The 19,266-nt window shown below is 39.1% G+C and overlaps 1 protein-coding gene across 1 annotated transcript in view; it reads right to left on the reverse strand.

Moving 5' to 3' along the window:
• Positions 1–13,505: 13,505 nt before the first annotated feature.
• tns3.2 (tensin 3, tandem duplicate 2) overlaps positions 13,506–19,266 on the reverse strand; it is a 69,969-nt gene continuing 64,208 nt past the window's right edge. The window contains exons 24-27 of the mRNA XM_079831207.1: positions 19,029–19,197; positions 16,656–16,724; positions 14,972–15,001; positions 13,506–14,850 (exon numbers count right to left, since the gene is read on the reverse strand). Coding sequence (XP_079687333.1) covers positions 14,706–14,850; positions 14,972–15,001; positions 16,656–16,724; positions 19,029–19,197 — 413 coding nt within the window. The 3' untranslated portion in view covers positions 13,506–14,705. The remainder of the gene's footprint in view (positions 14,851–14,971; positions 15,002–16,655; positions 16,725–19,028; positions 19,198–19,266) is intronic.

Consider the following 19,266-nt stretch of genomic DNA (forward strand, 5'->3'; position numbering starts at 1 on the left):
TTGGAAGATTGAAGAACTATGTCCAGTGAAGTGAAGTCTAGCTCTTATACAAGCTCAGAGAGAGGTTGCGCATAAATACATTTGAGTTACGAGAACAAAGGAGTAACAAGGTAATGATGGTAGATCTTGAGGAGCTAACATTGTCTCAGACCCAATATTTGGTGATATCCAAAGCTAAAGGCTAAGTAAAGGAAAGCCCAAAATCCTAGTGAAGGCTAAATCCAAAGGCATTTTTGTTGCCAATGTGCATGTGAACTCACCACAGACCGCATCTATGGATTCACAGCCCCCATTATGTCTCTACTGTAACAATGGACGTGAGTTGATGTCATGCTTGCAGTTTGAAAAGCACCCACACAGGGAAAAGATTTACAAACTTTATAAGACAAAATGGAATCTGTTTCAGGTGTTTAGCCAAAGGAGGACATATGAGTTAAGACTGCACAAAGCATCTTAACTGTACCAAGCACATTACACATTAAAGCATTGGAATCATTCAAACTAATTCTTTTAATGAGAGGTCATGAGAAGACAATGCTGAAATGTCTGTAGAAGATAAAAGATTCATCAAGATTGCGGTCAATAAAGTTAAAAGATGGACATTACACTCTTGTCTACCCTTTAGGAAAGGTGACACAGTGTTGCCTAACAATTATCAAGTGGCAGGACAGCGACTTCAAAGTTTGAAAAGAAAGTTCAAAATGAATTAACAATTCAGAACAGACTATAATACATTTCTAACAGGAGTCATAAATAAGGGCTATGCTGAAGAGGTTCCGCAACAAGAGCTGAAAAGATCAGATGGTAAATTGTGGTACATCCCACATCATGGTGTATATCAGGGGTCTCCAAACTTGGTCCTGGAGGGCCGCTGTCCTGACCGGACCCTCAAGAAGTTCTCATTTGAGGGATTTGCTTTGAAAGGTAGCACAACAGTCAAAGACTACTCTTATGGTCTGTTGTTGGGCATGATATACACCAGGGGTCTCAAAACTGTCCAGCAGAGTTTAGTTCCAAGCCCAATTAAACACACCTGAACCAGCTAATCAGTGTCTAACTAGGGCATTGAAAGACACTCATTAGCTGGTGCAGGTGTGTTTAATTGGGGTTGGAACTAAACTCTGCAGGACAGCGGCCATCCAGGACCGAGTTTGGAGACCCCTGGTGTATATCATGCCCAACAACAGACCATAAGAGTAGTCTTTGACTGTTTGTGCTACCTTTCAAAGCAAATACCTCAAATGAGAAGTTCTTGAGGGTCCGGATTTGACCAGCACAGTTTTCGATGTCCTGACCAGGTTTCGCCAAGAGCCCGTAGCGGGTTTTGATAGACATCAAAGCAATGTTCAATCAGGTCAGAGTGTCAAGATCGGATGTTGACTTTTTGCGATTCCTCTGGTGGCCAGGTGGTGATGTCAGCATGCCTTCTGTGGAACATCGTATGATGGTACATCTATTTGGGGCAGTCTCATGACCCAAAAGCCAAAGATAACGAAGACTGTTTTCGAACTGAGGTGATAAGCACTGTTGAAAACAACTTCTATAGCTGCGTTTCCAACGGAATTACCCGGAACAATTTGTCCCAAGAACTTTTTTCCCCGGGAACTTTTTTCTCCCCCAGACATGTTGCTGTCTATGTTTCCATCGCATTAAAGTAATGTGAAGATTAGAGAAATTAGTCCGGTGACGTAGGACTGCCCGCAACTTTCCAGTTCCCACTGGATTTCGTCCTCTGCATAGAAGCTTAATAAAGCCTGAACCTTGTCGTCGGTCCATCGGTCGTAACTCCATTGTTGATTCAAATAGCAAACAACTCTTACTGCAAGCACCGTAGCAGACTTTTAAAAATGGTGGTTGAAATAAAATGCTACCTGAACTCAACCAATCAGCATGTTCAGCACCCAAGTCCCATCCCCAAAAGTTCATGAACTTTGAAAAAGTACTACCTCGTGAGCAGGGACTTTCTGAGGGGGAAATTTTACACAGAACTTAATTTAGACCCTGGTCCCTTCGGTCGAAACATACTGAGTACAACTCGAAAGTTCCTAGTTCCTGGGGAAAGTTCCTGCGGTGGAAACGCGGCTTATGTGAATGATTGCTTGAAGTCACTTCCAATAGAGCATGAAGCATTAAACAGGATGATTCCACCTTACAAAATCAGTGGAAGACATAGCTTAGAATGTAAAGGAATTGAATCTTGACAAAGAAAAGCGTACTACTGAAGGAGCTCTTGGATTGTTCTGGTGCCGGGGGAATGATGTGTTTAAGTTCAATATCACTGTCAAGTGAAAATCCCACACCCGAAGAATCAGTTGTGAGCGCCTTCTATGATTCACTTGGATTTTTGGGTCCCTTTACTCTACCTGCTTAATTACTTCTCCAAGACCTCTGTTGAAGTAAATATGGTTGGGATGAGGAAATACCACAGGCTGCAGCAGATAAGTGGACAAAGTGGATAAAGGATCTTGATGAGATACAAGATTTCAAAGTGGCACGTTGTGTAAAACCAACTGGTTTTGGAATTCTGAAGCGAGCAGAGCTGCATCATTTCTCTGATGCCAGTGAGCAAGGATAGGCCTACAGCACAGTAGGTTATTTGAGACTGATCAATGATATGCACACTGTCTTTCATGTTGGGGAAAGCCAGTGTGGCCTCAGTTAAGCAAGTCACAATTCCATCAATACGTCTAGAACTTACAGCCACGGTGCTAGCAGTCAGAGTGGACATTATGGTAAGGAAAGCATTCAGAGCTAGATCTCAAAAGCTCAACGTTTTGGACTGATAATCAGTCAGTGCTGAAATACGTTGTAAAGGAGAATGCAAGATTACACATATTTGTAACTAATAGGATCTCTGTTATTAGAGAAAACACAGATGTAACTGGAAATTCATCAGCACAAAGCGGAATCCTGCTGACCTAGCATCAAGAGGGGTGAGTGCCAGAACATTGGTGAAGAGCAAAGTGTGGATCAATGGACCAGACTTTCTATAGATGAGAGAAGAGGAATGGCCAAAAGACTCTATGGGACCCATGTCTCTCTTACTCGATGATCTTGAAGTTAAGCCACTGTCATTAAAGAATTGCAAGCCAATTGCTTGTGTTTCAAAACGGTCAGTTATGATATTCTATTTCAGGTACGAAGTCTTAGGAGGCAGCTGCCTATGTAGGCAGTAGAAAGCAAGGCAACTAGGTTTTGGAACAAAGATAGATGCCATTAATCCAACCAACACTGACATGACTGAATCACATATCTTGACACAATATATCTGAATTCTAACTCACAGACCAAAAAATACCAGAATTATATTCCTCACACCATGAGACGAACTACATCCAATAATGGCAAAAAATAAATGTTACAAAAGTGTAAAAACAGAAACAGACAGTCCCCAGTAATTCACTCTCTCTTCCAAAACACAAACACACACAGGGACTCCCTCATTAAGTGTATTGCAGAAATGCTGATGTCATGAAAATGAATCTGTTGGCCTCTTTTTGGCTGAGAAGTGAGTGTGATCACCCACATACAGGTTCATTAAATCTCTGTGTGAATGTGTGTATTTCAATTCAGAGACAATACACTGAGGGATCAGATCACAAAAGTGTACAGAGCATGTGCTTTACAGCACGTAGGCTACAGCTGAAAGGGAACGTGAGAGCAAGCGAGTGGCACTCCTATTTCTGAGCAAGGAGAGGAGAAATCGCTGATCTCATTGTCTCGAGAGAGACAGGGCGCTGCAAAGAGAATATTTGGAAAATTGGGCACGTGCATGTGCAAACTGTTCACTTCAAAGCAGAAGCCCCGGGGTATCTTGACACCCAAAGGCCCAGGTCAACATGAGGGCCAAAGCCTTATTACATGCACTCACCTGAAGTGCACATATTTGACTACTTGAAGTGCTTGTAATAGCAGACAGATATTACAGATACTAAAATTAGAAAATAAAATATTTGGTTAATAATTTGAATTTAATTACACCATTCAGAGACAGTTTCCTGGCATTTTTTTTGTAAGCAGCATATGAATCAAAAATTACATTTAAAATAAACATTTATGAATTTGTTGAACGCTTCTATCCAACTGCATTCAAGGTGTTATCAGTTCATGTATTCCCTGGAAATTGAACCAATGACCTTACCATCTAAATGCTATATGCTCCACTAAGGAGGCATACATTTAAATTAATTTTAGTTCATTTTAAATTTACCTACATTTCATTAGTACATGAACTGGAAAAATATATTTTTTTTAGATTATGTCTCTCACAGTGGACATGCACCTACGATGACAATTTCAGACCCCTCCATGATTTCTAAGTGGGAGAACTTGCAAAATAGCAGGGTGTTCAAATACTTATTTTCCTCACTGTATGTATGCACTATGCATGCATCCAAGTATGTATGTAAGCTAGTATGCAGGTATGTAGGTATGTATGTATGTACAGTGAGGAAAATAAGTATTTGAACTCCGTATTTGAGCAGATTTGGTATAGAAACCTTTGTTTGTGATTACAGAGATCATACGTTTCCTGTAGTTCTTGACCAGGTTTGCACACACAGCAGCAGGGATTTAGACCCATACAGACCTTCTCCAGATCCTTCAGGTTTCAGGGCTGTCGCTGGACTTTCAGCTCCCTCCAAAGATGCTCTATTGGGTTCAGGTCTGGAGACTGGCTAGGCCACTCCAGGACCTTGAGATGCTTCTTACGGAACCATTCCTTAGTTACCCTGGCTGTGTGTTTCAGTTCGTTGTCATGCTGGAAGACCCAGCCACGACCCATCTTCAGTGCTCTTACAGAGGGAAGGAGATTGTTGGCCAAGATCTCGCGATACATGGCCCCATCTATCCTCTCCTCAATACGGTGCAGTCGTCCTGTCTCCTTTGCAGAAAAGCATCTCCAAAGAATAATGTCCACCTCCATGCTTCAGGGTTGGGATGGTGTTCTTGGGGTTGTACTCATCCTTCTTCTTCCTCCAAACACGGCGAGTGGAGTTTAGACCAAAAAGCTCTATTTTTTTTCCTCATCAGACCACATGACCTTCTCCCATTCCTCCTCTGGATCATCCAGATGGTCATTGGCAAATTTCAGACGGGCCTGGACATGCGCTGGCTTGAGCAAGGGGACCTTGCGTGCGCTGCAGGATTTTAATCCATGACGGCGTAGTGTGTTACTAATGGTTTTCTTTGAGACTGTGGTCCCAGCTCTCTTCAGGTCATTGACCAGGTCCTGCCGTGTAGTTCTGGGCTGATCCCTCACCTTCCTCATGATCATTGATGCCCCACGAGGGGAGATCTTGCATGGTGCCCCAGACCGAGGGAGATTGACAGTGATCTTGAACTTCTTCCATTTTCTAATAATTGCGCCAACAGTTGTTGCCTTCTCACCAAGCTGCTTGCCTATTGTCCTGTAGCCCATCCCAACCTTGTGCAGATCTATTTTATCCCTGATGTTCTTACACAGCTCTCTGGTCTTGGCCATTGTGGAGAGGTTGGAGTCTGTTTGATTGAGTGTGTGGACAGGTGTCTTTTATACAGGCAATGAGTTCAAACATGTGCAGTTAAAACAGGTAATGAGTGGAGAACAGGAGGGCTTCTTAAAGAAAAACTAACAGGTCTGTGAGAGCCGGAATTCTTACTGGTTGGTAGGTGATCAAATACTTATGTCATGCAATAAATTGCTAATTAATTATTTTTAAATAATAAAATGTGATTTTCTGGATTTTTGTTTTAGATTCCGTCTCTCACAGTTGAAGTGTACCTATGATCAAAATTACAGACCTCTACATGCGGCAGTGCATCAAATACTTGTTTGTATGTATGTACACATGCAAGTATGTATGCATTTGTTTAATTTATTTTCATCGCAACTGTGGATGAGAATTGTTGTTTTTGCCGTGATTACATATCTGAAAGGAAAGCTGACAGATTATTTAGTAAATATTCAGTCTCCTCCACTGACCAGTTCGAAAGAAATAAACATAAGAAATAAAACATGTGTAAACATGTGTTCAAGGTATTTTTGAATCTGACTGAGTAGATAAACAGTTACAGTTACTTTTTTCCATATTGATCAGGTTATTTCAGGTCTACACCAGCCCTTTCAATCCGATCGAAAATTTAGTTGAATGGAGCTTTATATGATCGATTGAGGTGCTTACATGAAGGCTTTTCAATCCAATTAAGCCATCCATCCGATTACTAACAGACTTTTTGGATGCATGTAAACATAACTAGTGTAAACCGGCCTGGACAAGCAAGCAAATTCATTAAGGATGACAGATGTTTCAAACAAAATCAAAAAGTTTCATTCCGAAATACTGAGGCCTTAAAGCCACTGGACATTACAGTATTCTCTTCAGATGTCCTCACTGTTGTACCAGTGCCACTTAATTTGACTTCACCAGACTCCCTCATCCAGCATGTCATCGAGCATTTTCATATTTCATATGGTAACATTTACACAATTTTATGGTTTTTCTGTGGCCCATCTGAGAGGAGGTCCAAGAATGTGCCTCTGTCATATTGCATGAGAAGATTGTGTAGTGCAAAAGCATTAAACACCATTTCCCGGAAAAAACGCTCATTTGGTTCATTTAGAAACCACTGCAATCTACAAGCCAGACAAAAACACTCTGCAGTTTAATAGCAAAACATCATCAGTCCAGTGTTCTGTCGCAGAGGCATAACTCGTGTGCTGGGCCACCATCTGTAATGATCACCCGTGCATGTATATCGCATACCTCAGCTAATCGGCACCGCCTACGATTGAAAGCGTGTTCCAGCGGCGAATTAAACATGTCAAGAGTGTTTAAGAAAGACATGTGTCATATATTGTACGTTGACAGTCATTAAGAAAATATTTGTTTGCGCGATAAACCGATGATCCCCCTCATGATGGCTGTTAAGAGCTTGGCAATGAGACAAGACAAAATGGCACCTCGTCATCGTCTCAAGAATCTTTTCTGGAACAAATTTGACACGAGTGAGAGCCACTATTTATTCGCTGCTAAATATTTGAGCTGAGATGTCTTTTATAGAGAGGTTGTACATTGAGATTAGGCCTTTTTTCCAGTGTGTTAAATTTATTCTCTTTCTCTTTCAGTTCACCTTTTGACAGCAGGCTTTGTGTACAGACTGTGGGAAAGTTTCCTTTCCTGATGAGGTCATCCCTTCAACCCCCCCACCCCACCAGATCTGTTTCACTCAAACACACACACACACACACACACACACACACACACACACACACACACACACACACACACACACACACACACACACACACACACACACAGGAAGGAGGTATACAACAAGGTCTTGGCTTTTCGGCTGGTTGTGTATGCACACATATGATTGTGATGAAGGTCACGTGTGGCTTTTGTGGTAATACTGAAGGACTTAGAGTATCCATGATAAAGGGGGAAAAAAATCTAGTTTAGCACTTTTGTGTTCACGGTGGTTTCATGTGAATTTTAAAAACGTTTATATCATTTTTAAGTAACGATTCAATTGAATAACTGTAAATATGACTTGTGGTGTAACCATAAAGTAAGAAAAGTAATAGCATTTTCCTTACACCTAGAATACATGTGTACACATATTAATCATTATTTTCAAAAACATTCTTAACATGTTTTTCAAGGGAAAATTTATTTTTTAATAAAGATAATTAATTATTAAATAATAAATATGACCTGGTATTTTACTGAACTTGACACAGATGGTCTGCAGGGTCCTCTCTTTCAGGGGTCATTTCCTGTTTTATGTTTTCATGATTTGGCGGACAACATTTTTTCAAATATTAATAAGCAGTTTTGCTGAAAATTTTTACACATACATACATAAATATACAAACAATAGAATATACTCTAAGGATTTCTTTTCTTTTAACAAAGCTTTTTTTTCTTCATTATGAAATCAAGATTATATCACCCTGACATTTTTTACTTTGTACCCCCCCAAATTTTTTTTTTTTTTTTTTTTATTATTCAGGAATGAAATGCTTATGATACAAAAAAATAAATTCAGTGTATGCATTGCATTTAATAAAAATACAAATACCTCTCAACCATATGTGGCAGATTGCAACACAAACACCCAACCAGTTTTTATTAAGAATTCTAGAATTTCCTTTCATTTTAACTTGTTAAAGTTTTTGTTTTCATTTTTATTCGTTTTTTTAATCTCTCTCTCTATAGTTAATGTAAACAATATTGCCAAAAGTATTAGGACACCCCTTTAAATCATTGAATTCAGGTGTTCCAATCACTTCCATGGCCACAGGTGTATAAAATCAAGCACCTAGGCATGCAGGCGCTTCTACAAACACTTGTGAAAGAATGGGTCACCCTCAGGAGCTCAGTGAATTCAAGAGTGGTACCGTGATTGGTTGCCACCTGTGCAATAAGTCCATTCGTGAAATTACCTCACTACTAAATATTCCACAGTCAACTGTTAGTGGTATTATAACAAAGTGGATGAAATTGGGAACAACAGCAACTCAGCCACATGGAGCACATGCGCAGAAGTTGCCAACTTTCTGCAGAGTCAATAACTACAGACTTCCAAACTTTGTGTGGCCTTCAGATTAGCTCAAGAACAGCGCGTAGAGAGCTTCATGGAATGGGTTTCCATGGCCGAGCAGCTGCATCTAAGCCTTACATCACCAAGTGCAATGCAAAGCGCCGGATACAGTGGTGCAAAGCACACCGCCACTGGACTCTAGAGCAGTGGAGACGTGTTCTCTGGAGTGAGGAATCACGCTTCCCCGTCTGGCAATCCGATAGACCCTGGACGAGTCCAGGAGAACGGTACTTGCCTGACTGCATTGTCCCAAGTATAAAGTTTGGTAGAGGGGGGATTATTGTGTGGGGTTGTTTCCAGAGGTTGGGCTTAGCCCCTTCGTTCCAGTGAAATAAACTCTTAATGCTTCAGCATACCAAGACATTTTGGACAATTTCATTCTCCCAACTTTGTGGAAACAGTTGGAGATGGCCCCTTCTTGTTCCAACATGACTGTGCACCAGTGCACAAAGCAAGGTCCATAAAGACATGGATGAGCAAGTTTGGTGTCCTGACCTCAAACCGATAGAACACCTTTGGGATGAAGTACAGTGGAGACTGTGAGCCAGGCCTTCTCGTCCAACATCAGGGTCTGACCTCACAAATGCGCTTCTAGAAGAATGATCAAAAATTCCTATAAACACACTCCTAAACCTTGTGGAAAGCCAGAAGAGTTGAAGCTGTTATAGCTGCAAAGGGTGGGCCAACTCCATATTAAACCCTACGGATTAAGAATGGAATGCCATTAAAGTTCATGTGCATGTAAAGGCAGGCGTCCCAAAACTTTTGGCAATATAGTGTGTGTATTTGTAAGACTTAAGATGCAAAAACCTCTATGCCCGTCTAATATTTTTCAGACATTTTTTCTTTTAAATTAGCATTTTTATGGGGTTTTTTTTACACTTATCAGTGACATTTTTGAAAATAAGGCATTTCAATAACTGACTTATAACCTTTTCATTGCTCTTAAAGTCAAATTATTGAACCTAAATATAAAAAAAAGCTAATTTAAAAGAAAAATGGACTTGGGTTTTTGCATCTGAAGTCTTAATTTTATATATATAAATTTTATTTTGTATTATTTATTTATTACACATTTTTATTTCAGTTTTTGTTGTTTTAGTACATGAAGTTGAGCTAAATAAAAATGACATGTTTCCTTGGCAACTAGCTGATATAAAATATATATATAAAAAAAACCTTAAACCTGTTCTATTTCAAGTAAAACATTTTTATGGTTCTAGTTTTAGTTTAACTATAACAACCCTGCACCCAACCACGTACTGCACGTACCCCTGTCTATCACATTTCATTCAAATACAAATTTTCAGTGACCTTGCACCCCCAACCCACAAATAATTAAGCTCAGGGTCAAAGTCTGTATACATACAGAAAATACCACCTCAGGGCCACACTTATGACACATTCACAATGCGCCTTTATGGCCAAAGCTCACACTCCCGAGGTAATGTTGGAACTCGACGGCAAGCGAAAACGTGCAAAACTAAACACACACAAAAAAACACAGAGCTCACAGTCGTGACCATGAGTCTGATGAAGAGGAATGGCTGACACACACAGCTCTCCAGACATACACACACACAGGTCTTTGTTTTAGATATGTGTAATACACTCACAGCGCTTAATCAAGCTCTCCCGACTGTGACTCTTTTCCAATGTGTGCGTTTATGCAAACATGTGGAGACCTGCGGGGTGTTGAGATGAATTGTGTGTGTGTGTGTCTGGAGAGTTGCATGACTGGCATTCCTCTCAATCATACTGAAGCCCATAGTGAGAAGGTTAAAGAAACAGAAAAGTAAGAGAACGCACTCTCAGAGCTTGTTGTATTTGGGAAGGTGGGTCAGAAGGGGGCGCTCAGCTTAGCTGACTCAGAAAACACGTTTTCTTTCTCAGTTTCTTTGTGTCTCATTCTTTCTTGTTTAATTTCCACCTCCACCCCCTTGCCCCGAGCCTGTATAAAGGGCAGTTTGTTTAATCAGTAATCACATCTGAACAAGTGAGACACTATCTTTATATCCGACCAAACCTCTGAATAAGCAAACCATTATACTGCCCTCTCTCTCTCTCACCAGAGAATATAGTGAGATCATGCCACCTGCAGTCTACCACACTATGCTGATTCAATGTCTTTGATATTGTCATGTTGTAATATTAAAGCTTTTCTTGTCCTACGACACAAAGTCCTTGCTACCTGACAGAAGTTTTCAAACTAATTTCATCCCGTTTATGTGAGTTGTAACATACCTGTAAAAAAGCTAGCCGTTTGGCATTCATTCATCTCAATGGCAGTTGCTCGGCTGGTGCACACAGTCCTGGAAACACATAACATGGATGCTGACATCTTTGCTTCATGAGAGCCAATCCCCTCATTTCTAAATGCCATGTGACTGATCGTGCAATTTAAGAACTTACTTCAGCAGACAAGACAACACATACATCTACTTCATGCTATTAAGCACCCTCAAAAACATATCAGAATTACCTATTTTTTGTTGTAAAAAAAATAAAATAATAATTTAGTCAGAATACACAGCTACTTTTGAATGGCATTCAATGGAGAACCTAACAATAATTATAAAGTTTTAATAATCATTCTAATTCTATGAGAATTCCACACCACAAATATAATGATAACAACAGAGCGTAACAAAATTATTATAGTTTTTTCCAGCTGATAAATGATAAAAAAAATTGGCCTAAGTTTTGCCTCTGTTTAAACCTGCACTTGCAGTTATTTGTGGAACGTGGGTTGTGCATCGGCGTGGCTCCTCAGCGCGGATGAATCTAATGTTTTTAGGAGTATGTATGGCTGTCATTTAGTCATCCGCACCTGTGTGGATACTGTACTTCGGAATCACAAATTCTACGTCTTGGAAGTATGACCAAAATAAGATATTTTCACTGATAAATGTCATCTGAACCAGTAAGTAACATGTCTGCCACTTTTGTTCTGAGGGAAAAAAAAACATTACAATAAATTGTGCTAATAATACTAATTATTATTATTGTTATACTTTGTTCTCAAATTGTTAATGTTAACAACATCAGCATTGAGTGACTACGTGTATTTAGTGTGTATTAGCGTTACCTGTAGACTTCAATTTCTGTACAGTCTAATCTTTTGCTTTTGACTACGGGTGAATCTCCAGTTGATTCTGATGATTGTCGTTTGGACCTTTCTGGATTACAATCCGCCATCAAAATGATACATTTAATTATTACAGCTGCTGAAAGAAAAGGCTATAAATGATTCGCCACCTGCAGCATCCTCACATACGATATAGCCTACTAGCCGGACTCCTTCTTTATGTATACAGACATGACGTAATGACACAAAGACGAATGGCGGTATGCTCGAATTTCCCATGGAAACCCACCTGTAAAAATTTAGAACACAAGCTTACAGTTGTGAATCGGGCAATGCTGGTAAGGAGAACCAAAAAAGTTACAGACTGCAGCTTTAAAGAGCTTAAACATTTAAAGCAGGAGACACAATAAATGCAGTGAATGCTTATAATAAACAGACTGCTATTGTACATTACTGTGGATGCTAATATCGTTATAGTTTTCACTCTTGCTGTGAGCAGGGCATTACAGCAAAAATATTGCTGAACACGTTAAAGCTATTTAGTTAAACCTTATGTCTGAATGCCTACTTCCATACTATATAGTAAGTGAAAAACAGTACACAGCAAAAAAAAACAATGTTAAATTAACACTCCTCAGAGTTTATTTGAGTCCACACTCAAGTGTGTTAAAAGTAACTTCGAAGCAGTGTTAAAGTTAATGAGATAATTAAGTGATTAATTGAGTGGTGATTGACCATTAGTGATGAACACCTGCTGTTAACGAGATTCACTGATTCGCTGAAGGGAGGAGTCGCATTTTGGTGATCAGTGTTTGCTTGAGTTTTTGACTTTGACTTTTTTAACATATCTTTTTTCTTGGCTGCTTTAACTGTGTGTTTATAAAACACATTTGTTGTGGCAAAGAAAGCACAGAAAATATCTTCAGGTGATAGTGGCATAATCATCCTGTAGATAACTGAGATCATTCTTATCCCAATCTTTGATTATATTTATAACCAACAACACATGGTTTGGACAGATTTCCTCTTGGTTTGTCTCAAACATAATCTAATATTAAAAACTAAAACTAAAGCAAACTTTGATCACCATAATGCTGACTCTTCCCTTCAGTGATTCTGCTTGTTAACAGCCGGTGTTCATCATTAATGGCCAATCATTACTCAATTAATCACTTAATTATCTCTAACTTTAACACCGTTTCAGACTTACTTTTAACACTCCTGAGTGTGGACTCAAGTAAACTCTGAGGAGTGTTAATTTAACTCTGGGGTTTTTGCAATGTAGGATATGTGAGTTAAGTATTATGTCCAAATTCATAGTATTCATAAATCAGTAGGCGAAAAGTACCTGGATGATTTACTACTTCAGGTCCAATTATCATTTTACCATCCCATGAGGCCTCAGGAGAGGTTTTTGATGGGCAGTGAAGCGACGTAACGAAGCCGGTAGGTCACATGACACAGACAACAGTAGCCTACATCCGAATTTCATTTGCACACATTCATACTAGTGTATGTAAGTAAGTTCCAAACCAAATGTAGTTCCTACTATATAATAGGCCTACATGATTTTGGGAGCAGCTAACATGTTTGTAGCTAGCTAGCTATACAAAATATCACTATATCACTATATCACATTTAATAGCACAGCCATTTTAAAGATAACTACCACTAACTCTTGAAGTTTGTTACAGCCATTAGGTAAGAAAACAAGTCAGTGTAACTAGCAATAGCATTTTTGCGTATGATTGTGGACTCAAGCTACAAGTGAACCAACTAGCATGCCAACAGAAGCTCATGATAGATGTCCTTTCATGACAAACACTGTCCTAATTTAGTACCATACAATATCTTTATTGTATTCTGTGCATGTATACACTCCATAAAACATTAGTTTACAAATAAACCAAAGAGTTAGACAGGACAAGAAACGTAGGCCTACAGTAAAGAAAACACGGTTCTTGCAGCTTAAAGTAAGAAAAATAAGTAATGGCACATGCACATTTATGTCTGATTCAGATTTATTCCAAGTGAAACTTTTAACTCAGAATCCTCTTTGATCAAGCGTTTACACACTTGTTTGGTAAAAAATAATATGCCAGAAGTTTACATGAGTAATGTTATGTTGCTTACCTCAAATGAGGTGATTTATCAAATAAGACGGTTTAACACTCATGCCGCATAGATGAGTAAGAGAGGAGTATACACAGAATATGAGTTATGAGATAAATATTTCCAAATATATAAACAAAGTTAAGCCGACATGCTTTTTAAGGAAACCACTTGTCATTGACTTAAAATGTTAGCTCCGCACTTATAAACAAATACACAGATAAACAACAATGTACTGAATATTTTGAGCTATAAAAACATAAACGTGGTATTTGATAACGTATACACATACATATTTATAAAATCAAAAACATTTAAGCTTTGTAAATTGATATGCGAAATGCTCTTTGGTCTGCATCTTGTGGATGTATGTGCCCAGACACAAATTAATCTACAGTTACACCTCCATTATTATTATTATTTACAAACGAAACCAGCAACCTCCGAAATACTGCAAACGAAATGGCAAAAAAAGTATTCTAAGCAGCCCAAATAAAAAGAACTGTCATTTCCCCCCTTAGGCCTTCAACTTTGCTTTGAGCAGACTCCGTTTATGGCAGTGCGAGAGTGAGCCAAAGAAGTGTGGTGCCCTCTACTGGACGCGTCCTGTGATGCAACAGTACTGCATGGATTTCAAAGACGTCCTGCGGAAATCATCCTCAGAGCCGTCGTCAGGAATGTTGTCCTGAGACTGGCCACCTATAAATTTGTTCCTGGTCCCCATGAAGTTTAGCAATGCCTCATTTTGTCCAAATAACAGGGAGAAGTTTCATCTATTACAATACTGATGTTTCATTGTCTCAACACCATCAGCAAGCGAAACTGATCACATAACTGTAGCGAAAACTGTAAGTATGTTTTGGTCTCCTACATATGAAGTTGGTTCCCATCCCCAAGAATCTCAGTGTATGTTTTTTTTCTATTTGGTCTTCTGAGAGCCTATCATCACCTTGGAGACAAAGTTGACAATGGCGCTGGCGGGCTGCTCAGGGTCGTGTTCGGCAAACAGGTGACACACATTCTCTGTGCCGCTGCCGCTTTTCCTCGCAATAAAGCCAAAGATCCTGTTACACACACACACACACACACATGCACAACGATGAATAAATTTACACACATGTACAAGGAGCACGTTTAACCAACTACACAACTAGAACACTTTTCAAAACTGAGATTGAGACTTACTTTGCAGCTGTGCAGCCATCTTTTTTCCATCTGTGAACAGATCAGTAAAGAAGTCAGAACATTGCACAAAAACCCAACTAATGTAATGTAATGTAATGCCAATTAAATATGCTAAACTTTTGTTTTGTTTTTTATTAAAAATGCAGAAAGATTTCTGTGATGGTTGTGTTTAGGGGCAGGGTTAAGGGTTAGAAAATACCATTAGCTCAGTATAAAAAACATTACGCCTATGAAATGTCCTCATAATGACGTGTGTGTGGGCATGGTGAGCCCTACATTGTTAGGACCAAATGGCACCACAAGGATAGTAATACCAAACATTTTTGACCATGTGGGAACAATTTTTGGAGGAATGAGGAAAACAGCTTATAATTCATACTGAGTGAAGTTTTTTGAAAATTAAAAAATGCAGAACATTCTTTGATGGGTAGGTTTAGGGGTAGGGAATATAATACACTGTTTGTACAATATAAAAATCATTATGGCTGCGTCCCAATTTGCCTACTTATACTACATCCTAAAAGTATTTACTCTTTTTGTGAAGAAAAAGTACATACTTTTGAGTGTGTAGCAGAAGAGTATGCAAGCTTTGGGACATACTACTTCGTCATCTTTAACGGACTCTGTTGCGTGCGTCCCGTCACCGTTTAAACTGTCAATCATCGTCACAGTTAAAATCCCCCACTTTAAATTTAATTTCCTACCGTATCAGAGAGAAATGTAGTCGCTCATTGATCTGCCTTTCGTGGGTCTTTAGACTCCTCTCGTGTGTTTGCAAAGTTAATGGCCAAACGTATCATTACAAAAGTTCTCAATGCTGCTGCAGGTGAAATATAATGTGGATAATATTGAATAAATATCTTTTCGTCAGGTTAAATACTGATAATTGCTCACTCAAACCACTTTATCTAACCCTCTCCACTTAACCGTCAGACTCGCGTAACCGTCACGTTTGTAGTTTTTTAACACTTTATCCGCGTTTGTAGTTCTAATCGAATCCTCGTCCATCTCGCAATGGGTTGTGGGCAATATCAGTCGTTAGAGTGCGCATTCGGATTCTGACCGGAAATAGTAAACCATCCGGGAATCTTTGGAATACTCTTTTCAACATACTATGATTTGGGACATACTAATTCTTTTTTCGAATACTATTTAGTACGGATAGTATGCGAATTGGGACGCAGCATATGTCTATGGAAAGTTCCCATAAAACATTGAAACCCCTACGTGTGTGTTCATGTTTTTCTATCATGGTGGGGACTTCAACCTGAATGCACACTGACTCATGGGGAAATGGATTTATAAACATACTAAAGCGTGTTTTTTTTTTTTATTCCAAAAATGTAGAACGTTTTGTGTGATGGGTAGGTTTAGGGGTAGCGTTAGTGTAGGGCAGTTCCTGGAGGCGCACCAACAGTGCACATTTTGCATGTCTCCTCAATCAAACACATCTGATTCAGGTCATGAGCTCATTAGTAGTGCCTCCAAAACCTGATGTGGGTGTGTCAGACAAAGGAGACATGCAAAATGTGCACTGTTGGTGGGCCTCCAGGAACGTGGTTGGGAACCACTGGTGTAGGGGGATAGAATATACGGTTTGTTCAATATAAAAATCGTTATGCCTATGGAGAGGTGTGTAAACCACATATTCAAGAATGTGTGTGTGTGTGTGTGTGTTACGTACTTCCTGTCCTGAGGATCCAGGGCACAGAATATCACTGTGTTGACAGCATAGTGTCTCCTGAAGAACAATCTGTAAACACAAAGTAATATAGAAACTCAAGACAATATTATATATATTATGGCCACCGTGATTATGCCAAGTAAGACATGTTCCTGGATCAACATATTTTATTGATCCTAAACCTATCCCTACCCCAAAACCTAACGCTACCCATAACCAGGCCCACATGTGATGTGACTTTTTTTTTGTGAGAGAACGATATTTTAAAAAGTCTAAAATAAAATTGAGTAAAGGAAACGTCACTTGTCTGCAGAAATGACTTATTTATTGCTATTAAAAATAGTTCATTTATTTACTTCGGTAGGAATTTATTTATTTTGCTCTATTGTTGAATATGAAATTGTTTACTTTGATAAAGTAATATTTTATCCATCTTTTAGTGGATGGTACTATAAGAGAGATCTAGCTTTGTTTAAAAGAACAAGTTGTTCTACATTTACATTTACATTTATGCATTTGGCAGATGCTTTTATCCAAAGTGACTTACAGTGCCCTTATTATAGGGACAATCCCCCTGAAGCAAGATGGAGTAAAGTGCCTTGCTCAAGGACACGCAACCTTCTGCGTATCAGTTCCATGGTTTAACCCACTGGACCACCATCTCACATGTTCTATTTGGATTTGGATTGTAAACCTTAAATAAAAGTGAATATTTTATATTTTATTTGTAATATTTTCAGTTCCAATATTCTTAGATCTTTTTAACACATTTAAAACCATTCCGCATAATTCCGCAGATTTTTCAAAAAAATTCAGCACAGAAATCACAAAAAATTGGGTCCTGCCAATCACTTATCCCTAAAGGGGATGTGATATGTTAGGAAAATGATAGGTGAATAACACTGATGTAGAAACACCTAACCCTAGCTGTAAGCCTAAACTTGACATAAACTGTAAATATCCCTCAAATAGTGCATTCTGGTGCCATGTGTGCCTCAGGTAAGCGGCGCACATGCACCCGACCATCCACGTGATGTAAAATAAAACATGATTCATCAGACCAGGCCACCTTCTTCCATTTCTGTGGTCCAGTTCTGATGCTCACGTGCCCACTGTTGGCACTTTGGGTGGTGGACAGGGGTCAGCATGGGCAACCTGACCTGTCTGCGGCTATGTAGCCCCATACACAACAAACTGCGATACCTTTCTATCAGAACCAGTATTAACTTCCTGAGCAATTTGAGCTACAGTAGCTCGTCTGTTTGATCAGACCACACGGGCCAGCCTTCACTCCCCACGTGCATCATTGAGCCTTGGCTCATGACCCTGTCGCCAGTTCAACACTGTTCCTTCTTTGGACCACTTTTGATAGATACTGACCACTGCAGACCGGGAACACCCCACAAGAGCTGCAGTTTTGGAGATGCTCTGACCCAGTCGTCTAGCCATCACAATTTGGCCCTTGTCAAACTCACTCAAATCCTTACACTTGCCTATTTTACCTGCTTCTAACACGTCAACTTTGAGGACAAAATGTTCACTTGCTGCCTAATATATCCCACCCACTATCAGGTGCTGTGATGAAGAGAAAATCAGTGTTATTTACTTCACCTGTCAGCGGTCATAATAAAAACTTGTATATATATAATGTTTTAACCTTATCGTTCAAAAGTTCTACATTTATTTAAAGAAATTGTTACTTTTATTCATCAAGGATGCATTTAATTAATCAAAAGTGACAGCAAAGACATTTATAATATTGCAAAATATTTCTATTTCAAATAAATGCTGTTCTTTTGAACTTTCTATTCATAAAACAATCCTAAAAAATATTAAGCAGCACAACTGTTCAACACTGATAAGAGCAGTAGCAAATCAGCATATTAGAATGATTTCTAAAGGATCACGTGACACTGAAGAGTGGAGTAATGATGCTGAGATCAGCTTTGCCATCACAGGAATAAATTACATTTTAAAATATATTAAAATAGAAAACTGTTATTTTAAAATGTAATATTTCACAATATAGCTGTTTTACTGTATTTTTGATCAAATAATTGCACCCCTGGTGAACATAAGAAACTTTTCAAAAACATAAAGTTATAAAAATTATACAAAATACAAAAACAAATTATACACAAAACAACAGCTGCTTATGAGACATTGGACAAAACATTTCACACAACATTACCTACAGTTAGTTTTCAAAATAGCACTCATCTCTGAATAATGTTGAAGTGAATATGTCACTAACACAAATGTGCCATTTCATTTTATCAAAATTTTGGCATTGCATTGTCACTATCTCCCCCTAAAAACCCACCGGACCTTGAATTCAACTTAAGAAACAGAAACATAAAGAGAGAGACTCACTTCCTCTGGTTGTCTGTGAGGGTGATTCCCTGTGCAGACACTTTAAAGTGAACAACAGTGGATATGGGTGGTGGATCCATACTGAAAATCACAGTGGTGGCCTTCTGAACACCCTGAACTCCTGTCAGAGACTCCAGCTCTACACTCCCCAGGAACCACACGTTACACGCTGAACAACACACATACACATTAGCACATGGAACACATTCCCTATACAGTAATCACCGATGAAATTCAG

The sequence above is a fragment of the Gobio gobio genome (assembly GCF_949357685.1).
Source record: "Gobio gobio genome assembly, chromosome: 12".
Classification (NCBI taxonomy): domain Eukaryota; kingdom Metazoa; phylum Chordata; class Actinopteri; order Cypriniformes; family Gobionidae; genus Gobio; species Gobio gobio.